Genomic DNA, 11,694 nt, shown 5'->3' on the forward strand with positions numbered 1-11,694 from the left:
GGATAAGGAAAAAGTAAAATTGCAAAATCGCTGTCTAGGCGACCAACTTGTTGCATGTTTCATGACTGAGTTCATGAGATTAAAGTCCGCGTTATAATTCATGCCTTATTTATTTAGTCTGATTTAATCTTTGGTTTAATATTCATTAAATTGGACACAGATTGTCAGAAAAAGATGATATTGAATATATTGAAATGCTATTTCTTTAAAAACAATTTGCGCCATTTGAAAAAGTTATCGGCTTGCTCATCACTAAGATTATATACATCCACTTCGATAGTTACTATGAACAATAAGGTACAAATTATTTTGATGAAAAATATTAATCTTATTATGTAATCAAATTTGCTTAGTAACCAATTTTTGCCTAAGAAAAGTCAAAAAAATTTTCTTTTTTAAAATTTTCTAGCATTTTTCATAAAAGCTGAGGCTTAGAAAAATGATATTGATGAGGTTGACACATAAATATGTATGGATCACATTGCTTTTATTAAAAACTTACAAGATTATATAATTACGCAATAATTTATTTTCATCAAAGATAAAATTAAATTTCCTAACAAATGAGCTATTATCATGATATTATTAAAAATAAATATAAATCGCTCATGATATTATTAAAAATAAATATATATCGCTTTTAAAATTATTTTGTATTAAATATATTTATATAAAATCATAGTGATATTTTCGGGTATCTATAAATATCGTATCGAATTGGAAAGTTTCTCTTCGAAAAGTTTCTTCGAAATTAGACTGAGATTCCGAAAGTAGTTTTGTCATAAAATTTCTTACTATTAAGTATATCCATAAGCATAATCGGGTGCTCAATAGGAGTAAGTGAATTGTAGCAATTCAAATCGAGATTCTAAAAGTAACTTGCCAATAATAATGTATAAGCACTCGAAATTGCGGATATTCGATCATATTACATAAGAAAAAACATTCAAAATTCTATCTAGTCTCAACTTCGTAAAATCTCGATTTGATTTAAGTCTTAAATATTCGCACGCTCTCTTAAGAATCGTATATGAATATATTTAATAATATATGTTTGTGCATTTACACATATATCCTTTTACCATTACCACCGAGATATCAGAGACCTCTACATTCTATTGATTCTTCTAAAAGTTTTTGCTAACATGCTACTACAAAGCTATATATTCAATATCTCTTACATAATTCTAATAATTTCAACTTAATGCTTATATGAATATTATAAATTTGTTAATATGTCACAACACACTCAATACTATATTTTAATATTATTATTATAAATAACTATATGTATTATGCAGGAGCAAACATGCAAAAGTTATAGAGTTGAGAAAGATTCATTTGGAGAAATGAAAGTACCAACAGATAAGTATTATGGTATACAAACTCTTCGGGCAATAATAAATTTTCCAATTGGTGATACATTCGAGCGTATACCTGTAAGAAATAGCAATATTATACATTTCAATATATTTTCTTCATTTTTTTATATTTGACATAATTTGTATAAATAATTTTCCAGTTCAGGCTGATAGTTGCTTTGGGTATAATAAAAAAGGCTGCTGCAGAAGTGAATAAAGAATATAATTTGGACCCAAAAATTGCCGATGCCATTTGCAAAGCTGCAGATGAAGTAATAAATGGAAAGTTATATAATCACTTTCCCTTAATTATTTGGCAAACTGGATCTGGCACACAAACTCACATGAATGCCAACGAGGTTAAATATTACTTTAATTTTAATTATATTATTATTTAATTACAGACTATTACAGTATATTACAGACTATTGAAATAATAATAAAATGTTTATTTTACCAAGAAAATTTATTAAAAATGTTTAGGTTATTGCCAATCGTGCAATAGAAATACTTGGTGGTGAACTCGGCTCAAAAAAACCTGTGCATCCAAATGATCACGTTAATATGTCACAAAGTACTAATGACATGTTTTCATCAGCTATGAATATAGCTCTTGCCTTAGAGATTCATAAATCATTAATCCCAGGCTTAATACAATTGTGTAGAGCGTTAAAAAAGAAATCTGAAGAATGGGAAAATATTATAAAAATTGGTAGAACACATCTGCAAGATGCAGTGCCATTGACATTGGGGCAAGAATTTTCAGGTTTAAATTCAAGCAAAATTTATGCAAAATATTTTAATTAATTTTAACATTTCACAAATGTATTCAAATATTTAATGTTACCTTAAAGGATATGCCATGCAGATCGAAAATGGTATTGAGAGAGTGAAAGATACACTTCCAAGATTATATGAATTAGCTGTCGGTGGTACAGCAGTCGGAACTGGATTAAATGCGCGAAAAGGCTTTGCAGAAAAGACAGTTGCAAAAATTGCGCAACTTACTAGTTTACCATTTGTTCCTGCTCCAAATAAGTTTGAAGCTATGGCTTCGCATGATGATATTGTCGAAGTACATGGTGCTTTTAATACAGTGGCTGTTTCTCTCATGAAGGTACACATTTATGTATACAATTATTACAAAAACATATTTTTTAATAACTTCTATTCTACACGGATTTCTTTTGCATATAATCTATGTAGATCGCAAATGACATTAGACTTCTTGCAAGTGGACCTAGATGTGGTTTAGGTGAGTTATCTCTTCCAGAAAACGAACCTGGAAGTTCTATTATGCCTGGGAAAGTTAATCCTACGCAGATTGAATCAGTGACTATGGTGTGTTGTCAAGTAATGGGTAATAATGTGGCGATAAGTATCGGTGGCAGTAATGGTCACTTTGAACTTAATGTTTTTAAGCCACTTATCATTGCCAATGCTTTAAGATCCGCAAGGCTTTTAGGTGATGTTTGCACCACTTTCGTAAAAAATTGTGTTGAAGGTATTGTTCCAAATATTGAAAATATAAAACGGAACGTTAGTGAAAGTTTGATGCTTGTCACAGCATTAAATCCATATATTGGTTATGATAAGGTACATATTTCTTCTCTTTTATATATCTCTATTTCTATTTTTCTACATAAATATGTAAAGAAAACTTTTTTTTAAATATCTATATATAATAAATATTTTTGTAAACATATTTTTGTAAAAATATTTATTATTAAATATTTATAATTTTTTTTCCTTAGGCTGCTACAATTGCTCAATATGCGCATAAAGAAAAAATTACACTAAAAGAGTCTGCATTGAAACATGGAATAACGGCGGAACAGTTTGATCAGTGGGTTAGACCCGAACAAATGCTTGGTCCGAAATAATTATCATGTTAAAAATATTTATTAGGAATATAAATTCTAATTCATCTTAACATATATTTCTATCAGTAGAATCTAATATAAAGAAATATTAATGGATGCACAACAGAACAAAATATTTATATCTTTGCATATAATTTTATTGGTAAAAAATTGGTATTATCAATATATATACTCATGGTATTATCAAAATATAATCTCTTTATGATTCATTATACATTTAAAATCAAATTTAATAAAGGTAATTACTTAATTAATATTTATAGTTATATAATTTAATTATAATATTCATAGTTTATCGGTTTATTTATGATTACTTCATTTAAAACAATTAATTTATTTGCAATTAGCGATTAAATTCTTAATTATTAATTTCGATTAATAAAATTAATTTTTCTTCACTTGTTATATATATTATTATTAATTTACACACACATACACGCGCGCGTACGCGCACACACACACGCGCACACACACACGCGCACACACGCACACATAGTTATGTATAAACAGCGGATCAAAATATCGAGAAAAGATTTTGGAAAATTAAGTAATAGAAATCTTTATGTTTATTATTCCAAGCAGTAAAGACAGTTTCTTTGAACTATAAAATCTTTATTAAAATCACAGATTACGTCTACACAGCTGCTAGATTATGAATTGCATGTAGCAACAGTGATTGAACACACTTACCGATGCTAACTAAAAAATTGTATGTATATTAATTTGCGATCAATATTTTTATATAAATCGTATTTTGTTATTTTTATAAATTGTATTTCATAGAAAAAGAAAATTCTTATATTATATTAAATCAAATCCAATCAAGTAGGTCATTTTTTTATATATAATTGCAAATTACAGACTTATTTTGTAGGAAAAAGAACAATAATTTATTGACTGGAAATAATTATAGAACAGCAAGGCTAATACATGAATTAAAAATATTCAAAGTTAAATCTATATCAGCATATAATACATATAATATTCACGTATGTGCACATGTATACGTCGTAGTCAGATTACAAAATCCGTCGTTTTATAAAATATATAGGCATTTTATAAAGTGCGGTCACATTCTTAAATCATGGTTGAAAATGAAATGTTTTACAATCTGGAATGGTTGAAAATGAAATGTTTTACAATCTAAAAATTTTAGTCTTTTTTATAAAACGCTAACAAGCGATCTGCCATTTTGTCAAATGCAACGATTTGTACATCGTTTTAGATTCTGACTAATTTTGAGTTTAGATATTCGAAATGATACGATGTGATGGAAAATTATTTCAAGTTCGAGGTGCGCGCAATTATCAAATTTTTGCAAGCAGAAAGCGCTAATCAGTATAATTATATTATTCTTTCAAACAATTTTATTGTTTTCTTTAAATAATATCCTTGTTTCATTAAAAAGATTTATATTATGTAGCTTTGAATAATTTAAATAAAGCCTAAAAGAAGTTACATAAAGTTAAATTGCATGTTACTGCATCTTTTTAATCAAATTTTCACGGCATCTTAGGGTCATGGCATGTAGAAAAACTTAACTTTACTTACACTAAGAAAAAAAATGTTAAATCAAAATTTTTTTTATCCGACTATATGCGGCGATCACGAGCTGTCAAGCAAAATATTGGTAAAAATGAAGATGAAGGGAGACACTACCGATGACTTTGATCTTGACATATGTTGTCAAGGTCATGACCCTGAACAACATTCAAAAGATTTTAGCTGTCCGTCATTGTTCATTAAAAAGTTATTAACAAATGAAGTTGACAATATAAATGTGTGTTTAACTTTATACTTTGAATTTAACCTGGCGAATTTTATTAATATTCATTCTTATGGATACACATTTACTTAAATATGCATATAATTAAAATAACATAGAACATATAGTATAGGAAAGTCAATACTAATAATTTTGACTTTGACATATATTATATTAACATAAATCTTTTATTTTGATTTCAAAACAAAATAATACAAAACTCCACATTGCGGTTCCACGATCATTGTATGGATGGGAAAGTGTATGCGTGGGCGCAGTGAGTTCCGCCTCTCCCTCTCCCTATGAGAAGGCTTCACTTCCGGAAGATATAATCTAACTCAAACCTATTTCTGATTTAAAACTAAAATTTGGTTTAGGTTATATTATATCTTCCGGAAGAGGAGCCCCGACGTAGATGGCGGGAGGGAGGGGGACGGAACCCACTGCATTCGCGCATACACTTTCCTATCCATATAACAATTGTGGAGTGGACCTCACTTCGCGTTGTAAGGTGTATTCGTAGAGACAGTAGGTTCCGCTCCCCTTACGGGGGGCTCCACTTCCGTAAAATATAACCTAACCCAAACCTATTTCTGATTTAATTAAACTAAAATTTGGTTTGGATTATGTTGTATAACCCAAACCAAAACTTTTTTTTAAATCAAATTTTAACTTTAAATATCTCAAAAATTATAAGAGACCGCCAATTAAGTTATAGGGAAAAGTTACTCAAGGTTATAACTAGGGTTTCACGAGACCCAAGACAAGACAATATTCGCAAAAATATTGTATTGGTCTTGAAAATTTTAATCTTGTCTTGGTCTTGAAAGGATTTTTATATCAAAGATCTTGTCTTGTCTTGATTTTTATTAACAGTTTTTATTTAACACTAAATTGTTTGTCAGCTTGATAAAAAACAGAAAATAGTAAGTATATCTGATTTCTTCTGTTATCCGAAGCGCCGAGCACAATTTTCGCTTGTTTTTTACTGCGTATACTCACGTCTCGATTGTGCAGACGCAGTGACGCAGTTTATACACAGAACAGCGTACACAAGTACACATCGCTGTTGCGTATAAAACAGCTCTTACAATTAGTTCAGACGTGTTTGCGCAGTTTGTATTAAAAACATGAAACGTAGTAAATCTAGTACAGTATCCATAAAAAAAACTAAATCAAGTTCTTCTGCTGAACATGCAAACATTTCCGAAAGTGATAATGAAAGTTCGGAAGTAAGTGCAGTTAAACAATGCACATATAAAACTTATTTTAAGTATGAAACAAAAAACAATGAAAAAATCGGTGTATGTTTATTATGTCAAAAAGAAAATGTGACTAAAGAAATAAAAATGAAAAATAGTAACACTACTGGATTAAAAAAACATTTGGTGAAAGATCATAAAAAAGCATATGAAGATTTATTTGGATCAAAAGCAATGAAAAATAAAATATTGTCAGAACAACAAAAAACGATAGATGTATTTTTAAACGTACGTATTGAAATTAAACTTTATAAATTAAGTAATATAAAGTAATTAATTTTTATGTCACATCAAAGTGTGTAATGATAATGATGCGCAGGTTCTCATGTGCATGCCTATCGTATTCGTCTTATATTTTGCTTTGAATGTCGAACAGATTAACACTATAAAAATTTTAAATTTTAAATTTTTTACATATATTATCAAGATTTTTAGTTTTCTATATACAATATAAACATATTTATATAATTTTTTCGTGCGTTTCCTGTTTTTTCTTGTTTTTTGTACAAATAAATATACGTCTATTTGCGAATAAATTGTGCTTGTTATTTATCTTTCGATTATGAATTTTTTTAAATATCTAAATTTACCTTCTAGAATTAGAAGTAGTATTGTGAGTATATGCACACTCAATACAATAATACACATAATAATACATACATATACGTAAGAATTGTTCTTTATAAATATATTCTTTTTTTATAGAATGAAAGTCAATCAATTGAGTATGTTACTTGGGATAGATTACTTGTTTCATGGCTAAGTTACAAAAGACTTCCGTTTACATTTTTCAATGACGAATTAACGCAAAAATTATTTCAAAGAATAAATCCTAACATAAATATGCCTAAAAGAAATGCTATGAAGGAGAAAGTTATGAACGAATATTACAAAATGAAAGATAATCTTTAAAAAATATTAAATGAAAATGAGAGTAAATTTTCTTTTACAATTGATGGCTGGATAGCGCCAAATTTTGAATCATATTATGGAATTACTATACATTTTATAGATACTAATTGGAAGTTTCAGTCATTAGCATTAGATTTTGTTCCATCAAATGGAAAGCATACTGGAAAAGATACTGCTAACATTTTTTTTTGATAACATTAAGGATTATGATATACAAAAGAAAGTTCAAGGCATAACATTAAATAATGCTATTGCAAACACAACATTTATTCAAGAATTTAGTGAGTTAATGGATAATGAAGGAATAGTTTTTGATACAGAAGACCAGCACACATTATAAATTTAGCAGTACAAGATGTTTTAAAATTAATGAATGTCAATATTAAACAACGCTATAATAATCTATATTTAGATACAAATGAATATAATGATAGTGAAGATGAACATGAAAGTGAATTAAGTGATAATGAAATGAATGAAAATGAAAATGAAATTTTTTCCCATATAATAAATAATATTAGAAATACTTGTAAAAAAATACGACAATCTGAACAATTAATTATTTGGTTAAAATTATTTTGTGAAGCTGCCAATATTAAATTTGTAAAACCTGTATTAGATGTAAAACCCCGTTGGGATAGCACTTATGATATGCTAAACACAGCTATAGTATTAAAACCAGCAATAGTTATGTTGTGGGATAATTGTTCCAATTTAACAAATTTAAAAATTGCTGAAACAGACTGGACTGTTTTGGAAAAAATTGCACAGTTTTTAAAACAGTTTAAATATGTATCTAAAATTTTATCAAGTGATTTAAATGTAACATTACCTACCGTTGTTTTATTGTAGCATTTAATATGCTTATTGATAAAATTGAATCAATAACATTCAATTTAAATAATAAATTTAATAGAAATACACAAGATGAGGCTCTACTTCTTGCATTTCAAGCTGGACGAGATAAATTAATAAAACATTATCGTAAATGTAATTGGATTTATTGCATTTCTTTAATTTTAGATCCAAGGTATAAAATTGAAGGATTTGGTTTAATTACTTAGGGCAAGGATCTTAAAGATTGTTCTGTTTCAAAATTTCAGGATATTTATAAAAGTAATTATTATGTAGAAAATTCTAAAGAAACAGCAAATAAAATTCATCAAAATATATTTGAACATGATTCTGAAGATCAAGATGTAATAGATATAAGCGCCGTTTATTTATTTAAAGAAACATCTACTGTTTCTTGGGCAACAGAAATCAATAATTATCTATAGGCTCCAAGAGAGAGTGCAAATATTAATATTTTAGAATGGTGGAGAAGTCAGGCTAATATCTATCTAACATTGTCAAAAATGGCTCGAGATATTTTAAGTTCAACTGCCTCGTCTATGTTAGCAGAAAAATTTTTTTCAGTAGGAGCTCTGACTATGTCAAAAAATAGAAGCAGATTACAAAGCAAATCTTTAAAAGCATTAATGTGTATCAATTCGTGGGTGAAATTTCATTTAATGTCAAAAATTTGCGGTTTTTATTTATAAGTATTTATATTTTTAAATATTATATTTTTTATGTTAAACATTATTTTATTTAAAAGAATATTAAGATTTGTTTAAGTTAATAATTGTGTAAAATTTAATATTGCGGATTTTATCTCTAGGTGATATATTTTTTTCAGACATTATTTGATTTAAAAGAATATTAAGGATGTTTATTTTATAATAAAAGGTATTATAATTAACATTATAATAAAAAAATATTAAAAATATTAATATTGATTTAGCTATACTTATGTAAAATTTTATATTAATTATTGTATTAATTTCTGTTTTTAAATTTATAAATGTTTTTATTTACTAACAATAAGTAAAATTTTTTGTTTTTCTTGCCTATTTCCACATTAATTAAAATCTCCGTTCAGAGATCGGGGACAATTAGGTAACTTTTTTAAAAACCAAGACTTCTTGACAAGATCAAGAATCTTGATAATTTATCTTGGTATTGTCTTGATAATTAATTTAAAATCTTGTCTTGATCTTGTCTTGAAATTCAAGACAAGATCAAGACAAGTATCTCGTGCAACCCTAGTTATGACCTTGATAACATATGTCAAGGTCAAGGTCATCGGAGGTGCTTCCCCTCATCTTCATTTTTATCATCGATTACAATACAGAGCCGTTAACGAAATTTCTACACGTTTAGTAATTCAATTAAAACCATCGATACTGTTGTGCCTCTAGCCGCTAAGGAAGAGGTCTTTTGGGATTTGTACGCCCAAAGGATTAGGATCCACGCTCGAAATAAGACACTCCCGGACGTTAGGTATAATTTAGTATATTTTGCAATATTTAATACACTTTCACTTATTCGCGATTATAATAGTCGGGCGCGATACGTACGGTACTTCGATAATGTTGGGCGAGCGAGTAGTCTGCGAGTCGTCTCTCGCGAGTCGTCTCTTTTTCTTCCGCTCGCGAGGTGCATCTCGCGCTTATTATATCTCTTAATTAATTAGGTCGTTGATTGGGGAGGAGTGTGGTGTCCCTGACCGGAGCATGTCTCGTGCTTCGCTTGTCAGTCTGTCTCGTCAGCTGCTTACTCAGCTTCCGAGAACTTGACCGTGTATCTTACTTTTATTTTATTAATATCCTTTTATTACTTTGCTCTTTCTTAATTATCTTTCCTTGATCTCTTTTCTAATTTTAATGCTTTGCTTTACTCAGCTCTTTCTTACACTTTTCTGTGTCACTTTATTGTTTTATTCTTTAATATATTAAGTAATTGGTCGGGTTACGACAATACCTATAAAATTTGCACGAAAACCACGAAAATTAGATTGTCTCAAATTGTGGAAAGCAACTGAATACAGATTAATATTATTATACAAGGTGTTCCCGAGTTAAATGGCCAAATTTGAAATATAAATTTAGGACCTTAAAACAAGAAAAAATTTTCCTTTGGAAATATGCTCGCAAATGCTTCGTTTAAGAGATATTGACTTCTGAAGTTATGAACTATAGAAACAAATAATTTCGAAATAATTTAGGTTTATTCTATTATTTATTGCTGTACAATAATCAAACCCATACAGCATGGAATATTTCATGAATATTCTATGAATATTCTTTAGAATATTTGTGAAAATCCTATGAGTGTTCTATGAATGTGCAAAGAATATGCGATGTCTCGCTTTGAATGTCCCTAGAAATTTCTATAAATATTCTCGAATGATCTATAAATGTTTTATGAATATTTCCGAATATTCCATGTTTCTTTTTAATATTCGGAAATATTCATAGAACATTTATAAATCTTTCTAGGAAAATTCAAAACGGGGCATCGCACATTCTATGTACATTCATAAAACAATTATAGGATATTCGCGAATATTCGTAAAACATTCCTGTAATATAGACATTTTTTTTTAATATATTCGGGAATATTTACAGAATATTTGTAGATTATTCAAGAATATTTATAGAACATTCAAAGCGGGACATCAAACGTTCTATGTATATTTTTAGAATAATTGCAGATTATTTACGAATATTCTAAGAAATACTTATGGGATATTCTATGCTATATTTGTAAGTATTGTTAAAACATTGAAAAAGTACGTGAAATTCAATAACTGAAGTTTTAAGATTATATATATATATATATATATATATATATATTTATTTGGAACTATAAAATTTTCTTATATTAGTATTTTTTTAAATAAGATACATACATACTTTTATTAATACAAGATACATTAAATCGTATTTATTTTGATAAATATTGAAACTTTCGATAAGTATATAAATAAAAGAAAATAATATTGATATGCAGGATCTCGTATTTTAACATTTTCCTTGGTAATAATATTTCTCTCAGGTATATAAATATGAAACCGGAATTTTTGTATAGAAAATACACGTTTATTGTATGAAAATGATAAAAAATATTTTATTCGAAGTATTGCCCATTGCTAGCTATACATTTTTCCCATCTCTCTGACAATTTGTGGATGCCACGCCAAAAAAACTGTTGCTCCTTTGAGGCAAACCAGTCATCGAGCCATTTTCGTACATTTTCGTAAGAAGTGAAGTGCTGCTCAGCAAGTGCGTGTCCCATCGATGCAAATAAGTAGTAATCGGACGGATCCAAGTCTGGTGAGTAAGCCGCATGCGAAAGTATTTCCCAACTAAACGCCCCAATCGTTTCCTTGCCCGGTTTTGCTGTGTGTGATGATGCATTATCATGAAGCAAAATCACTTTGTGTTGCCTTTTTTGATATTCTGGTCGTTTTTCACGCAAAGCTTGATTCAAATCGATCATATGTTGTCGGTAGCGTTCAGTATTAACGGTTTCGCCAGGTTTTAGCAGCTCATAATAGATCACACTCTTCTGATCCCACCAAACACAGAGCATTGTCTTCCATCCATAGCGATTTGGCCTTGCAGTCGAAGTCGATGGTTCGCCTGGAGTTGCCCATGATCTTTTACTTAGGATTTAGCTTAGGA

The 11,694-nt window shown here is 28.7% G+C and overlaps 1 protein-coding gene across 1 annotated transcript; it reads left to right on the top strand.

Annotated features, from left to right (window-relative positions):
• The first annotated feature begins 1,176 nt into the window (after positions 1-1,176).
• LOC138940498 (fumarate hydratase, mitochondrial-like) lies at positions 1,177-4,147 on the top strand. The gene is made up of 6 exons (XM_070309462.1): positions 1,177-1,439; positions 1,523-1,720; positions 1,845-2,127; positions 2,216-2,478; positions 2,568-2,957; positions 3,116-4,147. Exons 1-6 carry the CDS (start codon positions 1,296-1,298, stop codon positions 3,242-3,244), a joined length of 1,407 nt encoding a protein of 468 aa, XP_070165563.1. The 5' UTR covers positions 1,177-1,295; the 3' UTR covers positions 3,245-4,147.
• Positions 4,148-11,694: the final 7,547 nt, after the last annotated feature.

This window comes from Polyergus mexicanus, unplaced genomic scaffold (assembly GCF_030449975.1).
Source record: "Polyergus mexicanus isolate NDT 795.1 unplaced genomic scaffold, iyPolMexi1.0 SCAF_17, whole genome shotgun sequence".
NCBI lineage: Eukaryota > Metazoa > Arthropoda > Insecta > Hymenoptera > Formicidae > Polyergus > Polyergus mexicanus.

What these genes read in the sequence shown, in the direction of transcription:
- LOC138940498 (XM_070309462.1), top strand. Translation starts at nt 1,296, where the DNA reads ATGCAGGAGCAAACATGCAAAAGTTATAGAGTTGAGAAAGATTCATTT. An exon ending in ATACATTCGAGCGTATACCT is followed by an intron (nt 1,440 to 1,522) that starts GTAAGAAATAGC and finishes ATAATTTTCCAG; the next exon opens with TTCAGGCTGATAGTTGCTTT. An exon ending in CTCACATGAATGCCAACGAG is followed by an intron (nt 1,721 to 1,844) that starts GTTAAATATTAC and finishes AAAAATGTTTAG; the next exon opens with GTTATTGCCAATCGTGCAAT.